This window comes from Sminthopsis crassicaudata, chromosome 2 (genome assembly GCF_048593235.1).
Source record: "Sminthopsis crassicaudata isolate SCR6 chromosome 2, ASM4859323v1, whole genome shotgun sequence".
Classification (NCBI taxonomy): Eukaryota; Metazoa; Chordata; class Mammalia; order Dasyuromorphia; family Dasyuridae; genus Sminthopsis; species Sminthopsis crassicaudata.
This window is the reverse complement of record NC_133618.1, coordinates 420,463,618-420,486,170: the sequence shown is the minus strand read 5'-3', so window position 1 is coordinate 420,486,170 and position 22,553 is coordinate 420,463,618. Positions and strand designations below refer to the sequence as shown.

The following is a 22,553-nucleotide window of genomic DNA, read 5'->3' as shown; positions in this document are numbered from 1 at the left end:
CCAGCTTCATTATTTAGTTTGCCCCTTACTATCCAGCTCAGATGGCATTCTCTCTCTGTCACTTACACATGGCATTCATTCCCCTGGCTTTGTGCCTTTGTGCATACTTGGAATCATTGCCTCCTCACCTCTGTTTCACAACATTTCCTTTAAGACAGAACTCAAGTACTACATTTTACATTAATCTTTCTAGGGTTCTTCCTCCTTAACAAGCTTTATTTGTTTTGTACTTTTTATTCACATGTTACTTTCCCCAATAATAGATATGCTTCTTGAGAATTGGAATTATTTTATTATTGTATCTGTATCTCTAAGGTCTACTCAGTATTTAGCACAGTATCTGGAACACAGTAAGTGTTCAATAAATGTTTACTGGCTATTGACTGTCATAGTGTTTGGCACATGATATATGCTTAATAAATGTTCATTGATAACTGTCACAGCATCTGGCTCATATTAGTGTACTTAATGAACACTTACTGCTTGATAGAAGGAATTAATTCCTTCTTTCTTTCCTCCCTCTCTCCCTTCCTCCCCCGCTCCTTCCCTCATTCCTTTCCTTCCTTCCTTCCCTTCTTTCCTCTTTCCTTTCTTCTTTTCTCTTTTTACTAAATAAGGATTTGATTAGAAGGTTTGCTGAGGTCAATCAATCAATTAACAATTTATTAAGCATCTATTTGGTGTTAGGTACTGTGTTAGTGATACAGAAACAAAAAAGAAACATCTTCACTTTGAATTCCCAAACCCTATGATTGGATTCTTGCTTCTGCCACAACTAGCTGTGTGAAATAAATATTTCTAGACCTCAGTTTCACCATCAGGAAAATGAGAAGGTTAAACAAATATTTCAGGTCTCTCAACTAATATAATACTGTGATTCTCCTAAATCATTGGCTAACCAATATAGGTTAGTAAGCATTCTCTCTGAGCATGTGTGTATAAGTATGTGCATAAGTGTAAATTGAAACAATTAGAAAAGATCATGCTTTTTCCTTTTTAAATGATTGGTTAAAGTATATTTCCTATTAAATAAATTCACTCTACATTAGAGTTTGCTTTTGTTCAGTTATGTCTTTATGACCCTATTTGGGGTTTTCTTTGCAAAGATATTGGAGTGGTTTGATATTTCTTTCTCTAGTTCATTTTACAGATGAGGAATTGAGGGAAGCAAGGTTAAGTGACTTGCCCAGGGTTAGTAAAAGTCCAGGAAGAACTCAGAACAATGAATCTTCTTGACTTCAGACCAGGCATTCTATCTACTGTGCCACCTAGATGCAATTTTTGAACTGAAGCAGCTATTTAATTGACTTCAATAACCGAGAATAATATATTAGTCAGTAGGACTAAACTAAACTCATAATCCCTAGGTCTCATCTCCTTCTGGACACCATACCGTCTGCTTTCCTCTATCTTTGTTATTATAACTAGAAGCAGTTTGGAGAACATTTGGAAGATGATAATCACTTCACCCTTAAAAGAAGATGCTTAAGAAATTATGGTTCTGGATGGTTCATCACTGGCTTGAAGATTAGATCTGCAGACTTTTTAAAGGCAACACTAATGATCAATTTTCCAGGGCAGTCCAACTCTATAACTCCACGGAAGATTGCTCATGTAAATTTGGAGATATTGCCCATTTCAGAAACATGTACCTAAAACTTCAACCACTTAAGTAAGACTGATGAGGGGAAAAATGACAGCCTTCTATATCCACATTAGGAACTAATCATTTCAGAAAATGTTGCCATAATTCATTTACAGAAACAGTGAAATTATCTCCCAAACAAGCGATAAGGAAAGGAAGCCATATTCATGACATGAAAATGAAGCCTTATATTAATACTTTTTAAACTTAACAGAACTCAGAGGACTCTTCAGCATAAATCTGCTACACAGATTATTCCACCTCACATATTTTTATCTACCGCAAATAAAGTTGAATTCAGAATATTGCTTCAGTCATTACACTTCGCTTCCATTTATTTGGAAATCAGGACAGCCATCTGTGAGTTCAGTTTAACTAAGAGATGACTGTACATATCCTCCAGAGGTCCAGTGCTTCACTGCCCAGGGACTAAGCTTATATAAAGATGGTAAAAGCAACATGGAGTTCTGGTTTCCAAATCATCATTGACTTCCAGCAAAATTCTCATTAGAGCTTCATGGTTCATTTGGTCACCAGGATCTTTGTGGATGCACTTTATCAACCCTGTGATCAATATTATTTTTGTGTTGGTATTCAGATTATATATGAAGGATTATGAGATCTCAACAGCTTTCTGATTTTCAAACTAGTGACTGAATTTAGTCTCTAACCCCTTTTTAAAAATCCCACTTTGTGCCCTTGGGCAAAAATAGTAAACTCTTTTGCTTATGAATTATGAACAAACATTTACACTTCTCATGGCCCAGGGAATACTAGTTTTATTCATTCAGAGGATCCAAACGGAATCAGAGATGAGACTTTGTACAGTCAGGATTTTCACACTTGTCATCTCCCTTAGGAGAAGGAGGGCAAAATACCCCTAGGGCATAGTCAGGTATTATAGAGAAACAGAACAAATAACACTGATAACACCAACATCAGAGATAAGCAGCATGGCATAGTGGATTGAGAGCTAGCTTCAGAATCAGGAAGAGAGGGACTCAAAACCTGCTGCTGCCAAATACTGGCTGTGACACTGGTCAAGTCAGTGAACTCAGTGGGTTTAGGAAACTCTCTATGGTTATATATATATCACAGAGCAAGTTCCATTCTACAGAAAAAGAGGGAGTGTCTCACCTATGAAGTCTTAGCTCCAGTTTCCCCAAACTAAACAACAAAAAACAAAGTGCAATGATGCTCACCACTTGGAAGACTTTTCTAACTAAAAAAATGTTCCCTAAGTGGGAAATAAGATACTTGACATTCACCAAAGCATCTCTCTAAAGATGATATTCTTGACTGTGAATGGTAAAAGAACAAAATTCCATTGAAATTGAGGCGATGGCAGTTTGTCTTGATTCTGTAAACCCAATAAACTATCTGCCTCCAAGAGGTCACAATGTGTGCCCTATGATAGAGGTCCTAGGGGTAATGACCCCTGATTCTTTCTAGAATTCTGGCTATAATGGAAAGGCTCCATAGTGTGTGTGGGGTGAATGTTCTGAGATCCTGCCCTGTGTTCATTTGGAGGCTGATAGGAAGAATCCAGGGAAGCCATGACAAACCACCCTGCTAATCTGGCTCCTAATTCTGTACACTATGCCAAACTAGTAAAAATCATTATGAAGTTTTTGCTGAAAGGGCAAGTGTAGAAAAACATGTTTCTAAACAGAATAACAGTCTTTGCCATTTTTTCCTTCCAACTTGCATACCATCTGGAAATTCTGATTTTTTTTCGAAGGGTAGGAAAGAAATGTGCTCCAGGCACAAATAAATGTTTACAGCTGAGTTATAAACCGAGAAAGTAGGGGGCTTAAAACAGACAGGCTGGCATTGATGGAGCCCAAGCTAGAGCAGGATGAAGAATGGGACGGGGGAATAGTCAAGCTTGTTCAGCAACACAAGACCTTTTGAAGTGGATGCCCCAATGTTCTGCTGACCTTCACAAATAAATATTTGAGAAAAGTCATTGTAATGGGTTATTTTATTCTTTAGAAAGAAAAAAAAAAATTGACTAACGCATAATCAATATTGTCAACTTCCAATGGTTTGGGGCAAACATTTCAACTTAAAATACATTTTCATGGGAATATTTTAAGTGACATTCTCTGTAATTAAAAGATCACATCACCACAATAATCTTTCAGTGATACATTTTAGATTATATAATTCAATTACATGGGGGAATCTGACCCAAAGGAAAGTTATTGCTATTTTTAGCATTGTATTTACTATGATTCTGGGACTCAAAAGAAAAAAAAAATCTATTCAGGGTAAAAAGGGCAAGGTGAATTTTAAAAGCCCATGGAATTCTTACTTAAAATGCCATTTTGTTTTGTAGTTTGTCTAATTCAACTTTCTTTAAATCTTCTGTAATTTGTCTTTTTTTTTCCTCTTCATGGTCCTTCTCTTTGTACTTTCTCCCCAATCCTCCAATCTCTTTCCTTATACCTTCCTGTTACCCAATTAGCTCAAGGTACTCCCTCAGACACTGCATCTGTAGGCTCCTGTACTCTTGAATCATTTGTGGTGAAGATATATGAATTCATTTCATTGTATCAAGAAATATACATAATGGTCAGCAATTCTAATAACATGTGTTTTTCCTTCTGAGATGCAACACAATAACAAACCATGTTAAGAGTTAATTGGAGAGTGAAAACATGGAAAACAATAACAAGAAAACAAAAAGAAAAAAGAAGAAAGCCCAAAGAACATATTTCCTTTCAAGTAATTAATCAAGTGCTTTGTTTCCACTAACACATCAGGGTGTGTGGGTTGTTCTGTCTATTAGATTCGTTTCCAAACCTGAGGAGTGTAAACATTCCTAAAGACCAGGTAATGAAATCTCTATCGATGTGCCATCTTACATGGGGCTCACATGGCAGTATTTTGCTTACATTTTAATTTGCTTCTGCAGGATACTTATTCAGTAATTGCTTAATAAGATTAACCTCTCTGGCAATACTGGTGTAGCTTGATTAAAACATTATGGGAGTGAAGGATTATTGTATATCACATAAAATAGAGGGGGGAGTTATTTAATTAACTTATTGCCAATATATCTTGATTGCCTCTTTGAAACACTAGATAAGAAATCAATAGGAATTGATTCAGGTTATCTAAACATATAGAATTGGGAGGGAGGAGGATGAGGGTGGTCAGTGGATAAACCAATTTATCTAGAGTCTTTTCTTGAAGGTTTGATGGAAATACCAAAGCTATTCCAGGTACTTTAGATTTTAAACTTTCATACTTAAAAGTTCCTGAACCTGGTCTGATCCTATTTGAGGATTCAGATTGAAATTTTTATTATGTTGGGCTAGGATTTGTCCTTCAATTTAAATGCCAAGATATTTTGGGAGGAGATAATCTGGGTTAAGTGACATTCTCAGAGTCACTCAACTAATAAAATGTCTGAGGCTGTTATTTGAACTCAGGAAGAAACTTTCGATTCCTGATCAATTTGCTGCACCAACCAGGTATCACAGGCCAAGCTACTTTTAATGTCCCTGCTATTACATCAATTCCCCTGTTATCAAGGGTAGAGGAATAAGCATAAGAAATAACTTTAGGAGGAAATTCCTCTCAATGGAAGCTAGCATCTTCTCTGCCTTTAGTAATTTTAAACAGTCATCTAAAGTAAAGCTTCTTAAACTATGAGTCATGATCCCATAAGGAAGTGCATAACTGAATGTGAGGATCACAAAAAATTTGACAACAGTAAAAGGAATCAAATATTCTACCAAGATTTATTTTTTGTGTAAAAACAAGTACTCATTAGCATGCAAATTTGCTTTTGTCTTTAAAAAATGGTAGAATACATACAATTTTTTTTTTTTTTTTTTTTTTTTTTTTTTTTGCTGAGGCAATTGGTGTTAAGTGAGACTTGCCCAGGATTACACAGCTAGGAAGTTTTAAGTATCTGAGACCAAATTTGAATTCAGGGCTGGTGCTCTATCCATTGTGCTAACTTCCCCAAAATAATTTGTTTTAAAATAGTTTTTTTTCTTTTTTATGATTTATTATCAGTAAATGTTTGATTTGTATACTGATTTTATACATACCTAGAATAACATAAAAATTTCTTGGACAAAAAGGGGTCACAAATGGAAAAAAATTTAAGAAGCTCTGATCTAGAGCCAGGTGTAAAACAGGATCAGAAGCCAGCAAAAGGTCTGCTTGATTAAAATGTATTCGGGAAATGTTTAAACAATTAAATAAAAATATAATACCACATATATAATGGCAATTAGTGGTTTTCTAAGACAATATGTGGCCCTCCTGAATTTGACCTCACTGGAAAGTAGTATAAGGTTAACTGACTTGCCTAGGGTCAAACAGAGAGTATATCTCACAGAGAGGGTTAAATCTCAGGTTATCCTATCTTTGTGATTAGCTCTCTATATACCACAAACTATTTGGGGTTTATAATTAGGTAAAATATATATTTAAATCTTACTTTTCATTTTGAAAATCTTAAATTTAGCAAAGTATGGAATTTTTTAAAAGACATTTTTTCCTAGCATGCCATATTCATATATGAAAACAAACAAATATCCACAAGAAAGAGTTTCTTCCTTTGTTAATATAAACATCTAATAAACTCTTTTGGGGAAAGACATGATTTCAGAAAAGGTTTTGACTACCTTATACTTAGATATTAACAGGACCTATGGGAGGCAGAAGATAATAGGAGTAGCACTAAATATGCCAAATGAAAAGCCTTTCAGTGACTTCATATTTTTAGAGGTCACTAATTTAAAGATATGCTTTTTGTTCTACTGAAAAGAAGGCTGGGGCCATCCCTCATTTCCACATCCTCACTTCCATTGAGTTCTATTAAAATTTTATCTTCTACAGAAGGCCTTTACTGATTTTCCTTAAGTCTAGTGCCTTTTCTTTCTCTTGATTATTTCTCATTTATTCTGTATATATTTCATTTGTATATTGTTTACATGTTGTCTTCCTCAGTAAATTATGAGCGCCTTGACATCAGGGACTATTTTTTTGCCTTTACATTTAATACTTGATTGGCACTTGTTAACTTGACTATATGATGTGTAAGTTTATGCACACATATACTCAACAATAGCATATTCCTTACAAAACTACACACTGCCACCCATCTTCACACTTTCCAAAGAATTCAAAGTTTTAACTTTACAACATAGTTACAAAAAATATTTAAAGAAGCCAGCTGAAAACAACACAACAAAACACCCAGAAGTAGTAAATAACTTTAATTACTCAGATTAAATAGGATTTGGATCTATTTTTTAAAGCAGCTCATGAAAAATGTATTGGGATATATAATTTTATTTTGGCCAATTAAAAAAAACAAAAAACTTAGAAATGTAGTTGCCCTTACAGTTTTTAAAGGTATGATAATGCGTTTTATGAGAGAGGTACGCAGATAGAGAAGCTTTTGGAGTATCAAAATGAAAAGGTCTAGACTTGGACCATCTAATTAATTTTATAACTTTTGAACATATTTTCTCCCATCTTTTTAAATTTTTCCTTAAAGTTCTTTGAATTTCTCAGTGCTTAGCACAATGTTTAGTCCTTTTAGATGTGTCTGATTCTTTGGGATCCCATTTGAGGTTTCTTGGAAATAATACTGGAGTGGTTTGCAATTTCTTTCCCCATGTCAGTTTACAGAAAAGGAAACTGAGACACACAGGGTTAGGTATACAGCTAGAAATATTTGAGGTCAGATTTGCAGTCAGGAAGATGAGTCTATCCATTAAACCACCTAGCTGTCCATGTGCCACCTAGCTGCCATTTAGTACATACAAGGTACTTAATAAATGTTAACTTCTTTTTAATTTTCCAAAACGGAAGTGTAAGTTTTCCAGTTATTCTTATATTAAAAATTTACATTTGACAATACATAAGTATTTAGTGTCATCTAAAAACTTTAAAAATTCACACTGTAATCTACTTTGAAAATCTTTGACAAAAATGTTAAATAGATTCAGCAATGGAAGATACCTATTGTTAACTCCAAGATTAAAAAAAAAAGGAATGAAAATACATAAAAAGCATCCTTTTCTTTACCAAAAGTCTTAGCATTTTTACAACAATGAGAAAAGAAATTTAAACAATATTAGCTAGTAAGTCTCGGAAGACCAATGAAAAACTCTGTGGCAGAAAACCATGAAATCCTTCTTATATACCTTTTAAACTATCAGTCTTATCTCACCTAAAGAAATAGTAGCAGGACATATGATGCCTTTCATGTTTGGAATTCTAATAAAATAGTTGGAGTAAAAAAATTTCCAAGATGCCTTCCAAAGACCAGTGGATAAAATAATATAAGAATTTTTCTATAAATAATATAGGTTTAAAAGAAAACTTTTTCTATGTAAATTCTTTAGCCAACAACTATCTTTAAGATTAATTTATAGTGAACGATAGAGGTATACAAGGGTAATTAGAGATAGCAAGATGACCTTGGAAAGAACATCTAACTTGAATCAGGCAGAGATGTGGGATTAAATTCCAGCTCAAATACTTACTTATAATGTGACCCTAGGCAAATTTCTTAAAACCTCTGAGGCCTCAGTTCGCTCACCTGTAAAATGGAGTTAACAATACAAATAATATCTACCTCCCAAGGCTAAAGTATTTGGAAATCTTAATGTTATGTTAATATGGTTTGGAATATGTATGGATCAGAGGTTTTGTGTGCGTGTGTGTGAGTGATGTGTGTGTGTGTATGTGGGTATGCCCTTGTACATGTGCATGGTATATGTACTTGTATCATAGAATTACAGAATTAAGGGACCTCGGAAGTTAGCTAGTCTATTGTACAATTGAAAAGAATTACTCTTGAAAGATCACATGTCTTTGTTTGAAGACCTCCAATATGGGAAGGAGAACTATCACCTTTCAAAACAGTCCATTGCATTTTTGGACAGCACTAATTGTTAGAAGTCCTGTACCACCACTCCTTCCCACATTTTACTCCCCTAATCCCATCAAATCTAAATTTAGCTCTTTTCAATTTCCTTCAATGTTCCAGATTTTACCCTCTAGGGCTTAGAACAACCACTCTTTCCCCAGTTTTTTTTTCCTCCCAAGTGACATCTTTTGGAATGCTTGAGGATAGCTTCCATATGCCCTGTTTTTTTTGTTCCTCTAGGCTGAATATCTTTGATTTTGTAACCAATTAATTCTCATATGACATGGACTCAAAGTCTTTCACCACTCTCACTACTATTCACTGACATACTTGTTAGGTTATCAATGCTCTTCATAGACTCTGGTTCTTAAAATTGAATGCATTAATCCAGAAGGAATGCATCTCAACCCAACCAGACATCATACTAGTTTCTTTGGATGCCACATCACAGTGATTGAGTTTATGTTTCACTAACTCCACCCAGATTTTTCTTCCTGGACTTCTGTCAAATCATGCCTCCCCCAAATTTTGTACTTGTGAAATTGATTTTTTGAACTCCAAAATAAGTCTTTACATTTATATTAATTTAGCTTCATCTTTTTTAAAGATACATCTTTATTATGCAGTAATATATGATATAATAAATATAAAAGCTTTTTATTATATAATATTCTAGCTAAGCTCTTTCTGAATCCCAAATCTGTAATAGCTATCCTTTCCTTCTCTAGGTCATCTGAAAAAGAGATAAGAATTTTACTTGCTCTCTATACAGGAAATTGATGAAAAATATGAAATAGCACAGGGTCAAGAACAGATCTTAGGGGTGCTTCATTTGAGACATCTGGTTAAGATGACATTGAACAGTTAATAACTACAATTTGTACCCAGTCCTTTAAGCAGCCTGGAGTCTAATTACATTATCAACTAGTTCACATCATTTCATTCTTCCCATAGGACAAGTATGAAATACTTTTATCAAATGCTTTGCTAACTTTAGGTAAAATGTATGTATAGAATTCCTTTCATCTATTTGGCTAATATTTATGTCAAAAAAGGAAATACAGTAGGTTTGATACACTTGTTCTTGACGAAGTCACAATGATTTCTTTTGTATATATGTGAGTATATATAAACACATAAATTAATAATTTGTCTGTATCTGAGATTTCATAAATACAGAGAGCTCCCAGGAAGGAAACATTGCCTGAAAAATGCAGATGAAAAGCTGTTCCATAATTCATAATCTTAGAGAGCTGCATGGGGCATTGAGAGGATAGATGACTTATCCAGGGTCACACAGCTAGAATGTGTTATAGAGAGCCCTCAGGAAGGAAACTTTCCTTGAAAATGCAAATCAGGGGCAGCTGGGGGTCCCAGTGGATAGAGCACCAGCCCTGAACTCAGGAGCACCTGAGTTTAATTCTGGTCTCTGACACTTAACACTTCCTGGCTGTGTGACCCTGAGCAAGTCACTCAACCCCCATTACCTCAGCAAAAAAAGAAAAAAAAAAAAAAAAAAAAAGAAACTGCAAATCAGAAACTCTTCCATAATTCATAATCTTAAGAGTTGCCTGGGACATTGAGAGGATAGATGACTTATCCAAGGTCACATAGCTAGAATGTGCTATAGAAAGCTGCCAGGAAGGAAACTTTCCCGGAAAATGCAGATCAGAAGCTCTTCCATAATTCATAATTTTAGACATTGAGAGAGTAAACAACTCATCCAGGGTCATATAGCTAGAATGTACCTGAGGTGGGATTTAAACCCATGGTCTTGTAAACTCAGTTCTGGATTCACTGTTGTTTCATGTCAATTATTATATAAGTAGTATTAATATGATTTGTTTATGCCAAGGGGGAGGGTATAGATTTTGGAGCTAGAGAAACTCCCAACAGCAACATTACATATTTATTATTTTGATCCTGAATTAAACTGGCAACATGTTAGCTGGTTAAATGTGGCATTTTCTGTTGTTTTCTTTTAATTATTTCATGTCTCCATTCCCTACAATCTTCCCTCTTCACCCCCCTTCTCTTTTTGCTTTTCCTCTCCCCTTTTAGCACCTTGTTAGCACCTATTTTTTCTCTAGAAGAATATAGTGCCTGATTGCTTCAATAAACATTTCTTTTGTCCCCTTGCTGTTATAAGAAGGAAGCTTTGTTAGCTAGTTGTCAAAACTACTTGCTATTTCCTCTGAAGACTGAACAGCCACTACTTTTCCTCTTTCATGCTGAGCCAGGCTTTGCCTTGTCCCCCCTAGGGAAACTGGATCTCTCCTAGTGGGATAGGTCTCTACCACAACAACATACAAGTGTTTGCTGCTCTCTCTTCTGATAAGAATGTCCTTTCCCTGTTACTGCTATAGCTGCTGCTGCTGCTGCTCAGGCCCATGTCGCTGCTGTTGTTGCTGCTGCTACTGCTGCTGCTACTTCGTCCTTTTGATTCCTTCAAGTAGCTGAAGGACTGTGCCAATCAATGTAGATAGTGGAGGTGTGCACATTGCTATATGTGGGCAAAGAGCCAGCACAGACTTAATGCAGCCAAACATAGCAAACAAACAGGAACAGCAAACAGCATTTAATGTGGGCACTTACAAAAGACCATCAAATGCATTTTTTTTTTTTTTTTGCATACCTTCCAAAATTTGGATTAAAAACTGAATGGCTGGCAAGAGCTCTGAATTCCTGTGACCTTAAGAGGGCAAGCAGCAGCTGTAACCTCACCTTTGCCTCCAGATGGCAATGTTACCACATCATCGTTTCCTGGTAAGCCGGTCCTTATCCCATTGTTAAAGGTGTGTCCATCTGCCGGCTGTAGTTGCCAATTGAGTCCGAGCAGATGCATTGCTGCAGGAGAGACAAAGTAATGAAAAATAAATATATAATTCAGAACTAGAAATGTCACGAGGGGTGTGCCAGTAGCCTTTTTCAGGTAAATCCATTTTTTATGGATGAGACATCCAAAACAGCTTGCCACAGAGATGGGCAGAGTGCAGCTGCTTTTAGTTGCTCCATATCTTATGCCACAACCACTTGCAATCTCAGAGAGAAAGGCCTAAAAGAGGCAGGTGGGAGAATGAAGACAATGAGCCCAAGATTTCCTAATTAATTCTAGAGAAGGATGCTTCCTGGGACAGGCTACTCCTGAGTTCCTATCATTATTCCCTTAGGAAATATGGTACAAAAAAGGTATGCTACTGTGTTAAAGTTACTTTGCCAGGTTTTTTCTCAAATTTAGGGCAAAGGACCCTGATCAGATAGTGCAGTGCCAGTTTCTACAGAGGGCCCTATTTCTTCTTTGAAATCAGCTCTGAAAACTTGATTTTCCCACACTAGAACTGTCAGCACACTCATATCCTCCATGGGAGAGAGAGGCAAGAAGAGAAAGACTGGGTCCAAAACAACAGTTGTACCAGTGGTTTCCTCAGCCCATTTAAAACCCTGTCTTCTTGTTGATTTCCATCCATTGACATTTGAAATGCCTAGCATTGTCCCCTCCTCTCCTTTATTTCTCTTTCACTTATTATTAAATGTACCACTTTTCATCAGATTGTGAATAAGTCTTTTCTTCCAATATTCCTGACTTTTTCAAAGTGTCAAGGGCCCTCAACTTTCTTGAAGTTAACATTTCCACAGTATACTTGTGTACTCTCTCTGTCTCTCTTTTCTGTCTCTATTTTCTCTCTTTGTCTCTCTTCTCTCTGTCTCTGCCTATCTTCTGTCTTTCTCTTTGCTCTCCTTGTCTCTCTGTCTTTCTCACTTTCTTACTTCACTAAAGGACAAAGTCAGAGATCAGAACTGTCTCTCTGTCTCTCCTCTTGCTTGAGAGATTCCTGATCTGTTTCTCTGTCTCTTTTTCTTACTTCACTAAAAGACAAAATCAGAGACCAGAATTGTCCCTCTCTGATCCTTCTTCTTCTTCTCCTTCCTCCCTCTCTCTCTCTCTCTCTCTCTCTCTCTCTCTCTCTCTCTCTCTCTCTCTCTCTCTCTCTCTCTCTCTCTCTCTCTCTCTCTCTCTCTCTCTCTCATTCTGTCTGTCTCTCTCTATCTTTATCTCCATCTCTCTTTTTAACATAACTAAAGGATAAAGTAAGAGACCAGAACTGTCTCACTGGCTCTCTTTTGCTAAGGAAACAAGACAGCCTTGAGAGCATTGGCTTTTCTTCACTCTATGTGTATTAACCTTCTAGATTGACACAGGGGCCTACTTGATCCTCTTGGTTACTCTGTGGGAACTCTCCAATTATTTTAGCGAGAACATATCCATCTGAAGTGATTGTTAGTTTGTTGCTTTTGTTAAACTTATCCTTTTGACAGAGTTGAAGGTAATACCCCTTCTTTGCTCCTCCTCCCCACCCCCCAAAAAAAACCAAAATAAAAAATAACTCTTTCCTTTCAAATTCCTTGGTTATGAGATCCTGATCCAACCCCCTCCTTTCTTTTTAAAGGGATTTTACAATTCTACTGAATTTTTTTCCCCACACAATAGCCACACTAAAACTGTATTATATTTTATCTGGACATAGGTTAACGATGTTGCTACATTCCCAGCACTGTCATGAAGAAAAGTCTGTTGACACAGACAGGTTCTGATTTTGATGCAGGGACCGGGAGAAACAATTAACCACAGGAAATGCAATTAACAATGCTTAGGAAATTGCTCTCATAGCAATTAATTCTGCATTCCTACTACCATGTTAAGTCATACTGCATTCTATTAAGGTTAAAAATCTTTCTTCAAACAATATAGCTTCAGAGTTGTGTGGAGGGATTTAAATCAGCCAAGTTTTTATGGTTAAATACCTGTCTTTTATTTCAGATACTTTCTAATTTGAGAGTCCCATAGTTTTTCTATACATTACTCTGCAGTGCTGGACCCAAGTGTTAAAAATGATAAATACTAATAAGAATAAGTGACATTTACAGTACATTTTCTGTCAAGGTAACACCTAATTTTCTCGTGCAGTTTATACGTTATATGTAGGTCACTTACTTGAAGCAACCAAATTCTACTGCTTCAGATAATGACATATTTTCACAGCACAGAGGTCAGGAAATGAAAACTAAGAGTGGCTGCTTCGAGATAACGATAGCTTCTGATTTGTAATTACCAGGTGAAGGTAGGCAAGGAATTAGCTATTTTTAAATGATTTTTAAAAAATGATATTACTGTGTTATCAGGTTTTACCTGGAGCCATCTGCTTAACCCATAAGGGATGCAAAATGCAGTTCTTTCGGGGAACATTTCTCCCTGTTCTGAGTTAGATACAGGTGTGCCAGGTATAGTTAAAGCTCTAGTCCAAGTCTTAATTTTACATATGTATCCAAGGAATTTGAGCATCCATGTGGCAAAGTCAAAGGATGCCAATCTTCCTAATGTCCTATCGATAGTATTATTATTAATAATGATAAGTTTCTAATATCTTTGTATTTATATATTATCTTCCCATTAGAATGTGAGTTTCTGAAGGGCAGGAACTATGATTTGTTAATTTGCTTTTTGGCTTTTCTTTGTATATCTTTAGCTCTTAGCACTTAATAAGTGCTTAATAAGTGCTGCTAACTAATTGATTTATATAGTGTGTTAAGTATTGCAAGGAATAGCTAGGTGTTAGATAGACTGAGGGGCCTGGAGTCAGTAGACCCATTTCAAATTTGGCCTCAGACACTTCCTAGCTGTGTCATAGTGGGCAAGTCACTTAATCCTTAAACCCTATTCAATTTCCTCATCTTTAAAATAATCTGGAAAAGGAAATGGCCAACCATTCCAGTGTCTCTGCCAAGAAAAACCTAAATAGGATCATGAAGAATTGGACACAACTGAAAATGACTGGACAAAATTAAGCATTTGTAAAGCCCTTTATAAATATTTTATTTGATCTTCATGATAATCCTATGAGGCCATATGACAAATGTGGAAATATATTTAACTTATATCAGATTACTTGCTATCTTGGGGAAAGGGGACGTAATGGAGGAAAAGAGAAAATTTTGGAACATAAAGTCTTAGAAAAACAAATGTTGAAAACTATCTTAACATGTATTTAAAAAATAAAATACTATTGAAATTTAAAAAAATATATTCTGTGAGAAAAGTGGTGTTTTTATTAGTGGGAAACTGACCTGAAAAAGGTCAAATGATTTGTCCAGGGTCACACAGCTAGTATCTGTGATAAAATTTGAATATGTTTTCTAGACAAGTCATTATGCTTTAATCTGAATCTGTCACCAATCTAGTGAAGGGGAGGCAAGAGTGGTAGACAATTCTGAAGGATTTAATATGAAAAATGCTATCTATCTCCTGAGAAAATAATAATGGAGTCTGAATGTATTTTGAAGCATACTCCTTTTTACTTTCTTTCTTTTTCTTTTTTTTTTTTTTTTTTTTTTTTTGTGGGTGGGGTGGGGAGAGAAGGGAAGCTGTGTTTTCTTTCAAAACATGGCTAATACAGAAATGTGTTTTGCATGACTGTACATGCATCATCTATATTAAAACTGCTTGTCTTCTCAAGGAGAAGAGAAAAGAGAGAAAGAATTTGAAACTCAAAATTAAAAAAAAAAGAATGCTAAAAATTGTTTTTACATGTAATTAAAAAATAAAATATACACAAGATAATTTTTAAAAAGGAGTGGGTATCTTCTCCTTAAATCTTATGCTGTCATTCACTTAAAGACAAGTCGACTTTGGGGAAGGGGAGGGAAGCTAGCCAAATTTTTCAATCTTTCATGAGTAAACTAATGAAAGCATTTATGAACCACAAAATTTTTCTTGGCTTGAGATATTGCATTTTTCCATTACTCACATCCCTTCTGCCTGTTGTATGGGGGTTCTCTTGCAGAATCCCTTTGCAAAAAAGGCTACTCAAAACATGAGAGCTGTAGCTGAGGTGAGAAGGGTTGGGGTCAGAGCATGCAGGCAATTTCTCAGACAGCTCTCAGAAGTGTTAAGAAAAGCAAGAAAATGAGAGGGAGATGGGAAGAAAGGAAAAAGACAATTCAACCAAGCACAAGATCTGTCCTCCCCATGGAAGCAATACAACAGAAAGGAAACTCAAGTTTGGGCACATTTCTGTTGCTGAATTGGACACTAAGTAAATAAGTGAGAATTATTTCGGGGTATGGACCTTCTCTCTCTCTCTCTCTCTCTCTCTCTCTCTCTCTCTCTCTCTCTCTCTCTCTCTCTCTCGTGTGTGTGTGTGTGTGTGTGTGTGTGTGTGTGTGTGTGTCAGAAAAAGGCTTTTGTTTGTACTTTTTTCTTGATCTTCCATTCATTCTCTTGTTTGGGAAAGAAATGTCAGCCACATGAAGCTTGTGGAAATAGAGAGAGGACTGAGGATTGAGATATGAAAGTGATCTGAGATAATGATATATTTCTGACTCTCAGGCTTTAAATTCTCATGCCATGGAATGGATATGTACCTGATGGCAAAAATCATTCTTTTACTAGATTTCTCAGTTTTCTTCCCTGAAAAATGGGGATAGTTTTAGTTAGGGCTAGATTCTAGGGTTAGAAGTAGAATGAGGAAGGAAGAGGAATGGGTTGGATTGACTGACAAAAAAATGTAAAAAAGAGGGGTGATTGCTCCAGACTTCTTTTTTTCAAGTGGCCTTAGTACTTAGGGTCTAGGTTAGTCCCAACCTATACATGTCACCCTCTTGCTTACAGTTCAAAGAATTGGGAGATAGCCATAATTAGCATTCTGCTTTACTGAGGTATGAAGCATGGTGATACCCAAACATGTCTCTATGGAAACTTTGAGCAGCCTGATATATTATAAGACTGAAAAGCTCCCTTTTATAGGGTAGCTTATAGATCCTAGAGTACAATCAGCACTAAATCATACACCTATTCAAATGTCAACAAATACAGCTGACTTGAGGCACAGCATTACTGTGCCTCCAGTTGCTACTGGCTGGGAGGGCAGGAAGCATGAATGCAATGAGTAGGAGCTCATGCATGTATGCATGAGTGAATAAATGAATTAATGAATGAAAAAAGCATTATTAATCACTATGTACAAAGTATTGTGACTGGAAATCTTGTTTGTTCTTGATCATTTGATCACTTCATAATTTAAGGTGAAAATTAGCCTTACTGAATTCACATTTCAAAGAAGGATATCTTTTGGAGAGTTAAGATGTCTTGAGTCTTAATGTTCTGAAAGTTCATGCATGGAGGTCCAAGTTAGACCACCTTTGGGTCACAAATGGAATGAGTTTAGGAGGCCTGCTCTCTAATGATTATTTATTCTCCCCTAAAACGAAAATGTATAATTCATCATGACTTGACAGACTCTACTCTCTAGGGACTCAATAGGATAGAAAAAGGACCATGGGATAGAAGCTTGCGTAATTTCAGGCAGTAGCTTGGGAAATTGGTCATTTAAAACACTATAAGTGGCCATACTCTCAACTTGCTCTTCAAGTAATTGTATAGTACTTTTATGGAACCTTGAAAAAGTCCTGTAAACAAGCAGACAGACCACACACAGATGCTGGATTTCAGCCAGAGGAGCAAAGGAACTCCACAAGGGAAAAAAAGTGGAGTTGAGGTAATATTTTCTTACAGGATCCACTGTTATCATGTGGGGCTCTATTTCTAACAAACTCCAAACCAAGAAGAAAATAGAGCTATGTCAGTTACAATTAATGGGAAATCTCCTCCCAAATCATAAGCACTGGGAGCCCACAAGCCCTAGCAAATTATCAGCTAGAGATAAGGATTGTCTGAAATAGAAAGTAGGGTTCATAGGAGCAATGCTGGGTGCCACTTCAAACTATCTGTGCTCATTGGCTGACAGAGGATCAACTTGACAAGAAGCCAATCAATATGTCAGAAACTCTTCTGAGAGAATCGTTCATCCCCTGTCAGAGAATATGAGCATGGAGGCCAAGGTTCCTTTGTGTTTGTAGAGATGGCACCTGGGAGCAGAGGGTATCTTGAAAGAGCAGGCTTGTCAATACATGACCGGAGGAAGAGATCTGGCTTTTCTTTGAAAATGGAAGATTACATGTAACCCAGTAAGTGGCAGGGGAGGATATATCAGGATTGAAAGAGAAAACAATACCAGGTCATAGAACTCAATATGTAGTCAGGGTCCTAAGCATTCTACAGCAGAGGATGGAAAAGTCCATTCAGGCAACAACAGCCAGAGGTAAAAGGTATAGCATCAAGGCTGTATCTCTTGACCTACCCCTGCCAATTTTGGTCTGTTATCCCCAGAATGGAATTTAGCTTGTGCCAAAGCCCAAATCTGACATGCCCTTTGCATGGCACAGGGGAGAGAAGTACATATACTACCTTGGTGTATGTAAACAAGGAGAGAACGCTAAGACAGGACAAATCTGCATGGGTAACCAATCCTGAAGCTCTGGGCAGCTGGATGACATAGTGGATAAAATAATGGTTCTGGAATCAGGAGGATTTTAATTCAAATTTGACCTCAGATACTTAATATTCACTAGTTGTATGATCTTGGCCAAGTCACTTAACCCAAAATTGCTTCCCCAAAAATAAAATAAAATAAAATCCTGAAGCTTGCAGTGATCCCATAACAATAAACATTAATATTTTTTTAAAAAATTCCGCAACACTGGAGTTATATAACTTACTATACCTTCTACTGTTTTTCCACACATACTACAGACTTGTAGTGTGAGATTCTTAAATCTACCACCATTTAATGGAGAATTAACAAGGCAATTAAACTAAACAATTGCTTATTAAATGTCATTAAGGTTTATCAACTATTAGATACCTTCTTTCCACACCCCCCAACCCTTTTTAACTAGTCATTAGTCCCCAATAAATATCCTCTACTGGTAAGCTCTTTAACTTAGAGGAATCACCTTAGTAAAAACAATAACAGCAACAACAAAAAACAAATTTGTGTTTGGAAACTAATTTGAAGCAATGCCAGACATATTTGACATATTTATCAAACTTGTTCTCTTGATATTTGTTTATTATTATTTAGGGAAACATAATAGGTTTTGTGTTTCCCCTTTAAAAAAAAAAAAGAGAGACCTTTAGAAATGTTTCTAGGAAGAAGGAATACAAAGGTGGAAATAAGGCAGAAGAAAGATTTTTTTAAAAAATTAAATCTTAAAGGAGTTTTTAAAAATTCCCTTTCAAGATGCCTCAGTGAAGTGATTTTTCTTCCTCTCTTGGATTGTATTGCAATAAACTGAATGGAATGAATTTTCAAAGCACTGCATGGAAGATACGCCCACAAATCCCATTACTAGTAATGGGATTTGTGTACCTATCTCCATGGATGTGCGGGAAACTTATTCCTCTCAGTCCACCCTCACTCTGGCTACTTTGAAAATGCATGCAAAGCTTACACAGCCCAGTTTATTATGCTGAAGTTGGGGGAAGATGGGGTGTAGCCCTGGCTCTAGGACCTCTAAAGAACATTTCTGCTTTATTATCACTACAGACTTTCTCTAGATTATCCCTCCAATTACTGAGGTATTCCATCAGCAGGAATTTTGTCATTTGTCCTCTTTCTGGGTCCCCTCACAAAGGTAGTGCCACTTCTTCCTTTTAGCATACCTGTCACAAGAGTAAGAATATTAGTACTAGGCAAAGGTATGCTTGGGGATTTGAGAAAAAGCTGTTTTTTTTTTTTTTTTTTGGTTTTTTTTTTTTTGGGGGGGATTAATAGCAAGCAGCAATGTTATGAAGTCCAGCATTAATCCATTCTCATGACAGCTTCAATATTAGATGGGGAGTGGGAAATAGTATAAGATCAATCAATTTCTGTGTTTGAAAGAAGTAGACTTGCTCATATTGCAGCAATGAAATTTAGAGGGTGAGAACTCTTTTTATGGGTATATGCCACATTAAGTGATCTGGATCCTAGGAAGGAATCTGGTTGATGATTAGGGATGGTCAGTCCATTGTCCACTGAGTAGAACCATCCACACTCAAGGAAAAAAACATGTGTGGAGCTCTTAGCTTTACAGGGTATCATTTCCAGCCTCAGAATAGCCTCAGAATACTATTATTTTTCCTGTGAAAGAAACAAAAATAAAAGCTTTTCTTTATATAAGAAAGGACCCATGTGAACAAGATCCCTTTAGAGACTGATAATATCAGTAGGTTTTATTCACCAGCAATCCCAGATGGGGATTTTAAGAGCTTTTGTGATACCAAAAGAAGACAAAACAAAACCACCCAACAACCCAAACCCTAAGCATTTTTTTTGAGCTTGCTTAGTGTTGACAACCAAAACAATATTTAACCTTCTTTAAAAAAAAAAAACCTAAACCTACCCAAAACGAAACAAAACTATACCAACAAAAATATACCAACTATTAAAAAAAGAAGAACTAACTACCAGGGTCACCAGTTACAAAGGAAAAGTATTCATCATTTTGCTACTCAAATCCTAGAAAAGCAGACATTATGAATGTTTTAGACGAGTAGACAGCATATTGATGGGCAATGTGATATGGAACAAAGATGGAACATCTCATGTGAAAAATAGCCCTGTAGAAGAGAGAGTGGTAATTGGTGTCAGGTGTATGGCAATTATTACGTGTCTACTACATCCTTCTACTCAATTTCCAAGGCAAAATATTTTCATTCAGCTACAGAAATGATGTGTTTGTCTCATTGTATAAAAAGCAATCCTGGATATATTTCATGCCATCATAGAAAACTCCCACAAGAGGCTGATGTGCTAGCTCATGGCTTACATAACAAGTCTGAAAAAATCTGGGAAAATGCCTCAAGGGAGTTGATACATTGAGGGAAGGATAAACATCTTACTTCTGGTTCTTGTATGTCATGGTTCATTGCAAAAATGCAACAATATGAAAATATACCCCCAAAACGAGGTAACATCTAGGTGCTATACAATATTGTATACATTTAAATAGGATTCCTTCTTCTACTTACTGCTACTAGATCCTTATGGTGTCATCATTTTAAGCATCACAATAAAATACTCTCACTTTAGGCTGGAAGGAAGCTTAGAGTTCATCCAGTCTGAATCTATCATTTCACAGATGAAGTAACAAAACCAGCAAGAAGAAATTACTTTCCCAAGTACCCATGGCTAGTGAGAGAACACAGGTCAAATATCCAAGTCTGCTGGTTCCTAAATGAGTTCTTTCATTCTATCACCTGGCAAACCACAGAGAATTAGGGACTTGCAAACCAATGGGTACGTATCTGCTTGTAAGGTTAGAGCAAAAGGCATCTCTTTGTTCTTTCCCTGGGTAAAGTATAGTTTTTTTTTTGGTTTTTTTTTTGGTTTTTGTTTTTTGTTTTTAAGAGCAGATAAAAATAAATCCACAAGATCATCAGCATTTCTGTATTTTACTAACAAAAATTAAAAGGAAATGATAGAGAAATTCCAAGAAAGTAATTATAAGAAGATATGTTAATTTACCAAAACCTACTTATATAAATGTCTATAAATGGGCTTTGAGCCTGTGATTGAGAAGATCTGAGTTCAATTTCTACAACTGATATTTATCAATTATGCGATCTTGTCAAATCATTTAATATTCTTCTGCCTCAATTACTTCTCTTTTAAAAGAGAGTATTAGAATTAATAGTCTCTAAATTTCCATTCCATTTTGAATCTAAGATCCTATTATCCTGTGAAATAAGGGAAGATCTAAATGATTGGAATGAAATTTGATATTCTTTGGGCTATGCTAATAAAATAAAAATGTTGTTACCCCATAAATTAATTTGCATATAGCAATCAGGGTACCAAGCTACCACACTGATATAAATAATAATGATATTTATGTGGAGGAATATTTCAAGAGAAATGATGAAAAAAATCAGAATAATCTAGGAATCAAATTATATTAAAAAGCAATAGTCATCAAAACTTTTTGGTACTGCTTAAAAAAAAATTGGTTTTTTTTTTTTAATGCACCAAGGGAACAGATAATATAAACAAGATCTGGAATAAAATTATATATACATATTTATGCATTTGTTTACACATATACACAAATACATAGCAGTTTATCTTTTATAAACCCAAAAATATAATTTACTAAAAGTAGGATTCCTTATTTGAAGACTGCTAGCAAGAATGGAAATCAGAGTCTAGCTGAAAATAGGTTTATAATAGTAAATTACACCACATACCAAAATAAGGTCCAATTGCGTAAGTAACTAAAAAATAAAGTTACATCATTAAAAAAAAAATTGGAGGAGAAATGAAGTTTGTAGTTTTGAAGTTGATTTATAAAGAATTCATAACCAGATGATACAGGAGATTACCAAAGAAAAAACAACTCTAATTACAAATTTTTTTAAGCTCTTGTACAAAGTCAATAACATTGAAATACGAGAAGCTATAGATTGAAGGGGAAAATCTATGCACCAGCACATGTTTGACATTCAAAATCTATAGGGAATTGGCTCAAATCTATAGGATCAAAAATAATTTTCCAATATTTAAGTATTTGAAAAGAGCTGAATAATATTTTAAAAAAGAAACAAAACTAGCATCAATCATAATCCAAATTATTAATAATACAAAGTATTTAAATTATAGAAACTCTATTTATTGCTTATGCACATGTTGGGTACAGATGATAAAAGGTCAATATTGGATAAGCTCTAGTTCCTAGGATCTGAAGATGAACATACTAAAACACTAGTTATGAACTGGTCCAATGTTCTAGACATTTATATTCTTTGACATAGCAGTCTTTTAGATTGGGTCTCAAGGAGGTGATAAGCAGAGTAAAAAGTCTAATTTATACCAAAATGTTCACAGCCACACTCTGCAAAGTAAAAACTTGGAAATAAAGTATATGTCCAATGATTAAGGTTTGGACAAATGATGGTTTATAAATACAATGGAAGAAATGTGTTATAAAGAATGATGAACATAAAAAATTCAGAGGGAACAACAACAGCAAAAAGAGTAGAATGATATACATAGCAAAAATAGCAATGCAAAGAAAGCTTAAGGAAAAAAAAATCCAGATTCTTATCCTCCAATTCAATGAATGATA

The 22,553-nt window shown here is 35.6% G+C and overlaps 1 protein-coding gene across 1 annotated transcript in view; it reads right to left on the bottom strand.

Annotated features, from left to right (window-relative positions):
* TENM2 (teneurin transmembrane protein 2) overlaps window positions 1-22,553 on the bottom strand; it is a 985,642-nt gene that overhangs the window by 167,948 nt on the left and 795,141 nt on the right. The window contains 1 exon segment of the mRNA XM_074292010.1: window positions 11,277-11,399. Coding sequence (XP_074148111.1) covers window positions 11,277-11,399 — 123 coding nt within the window.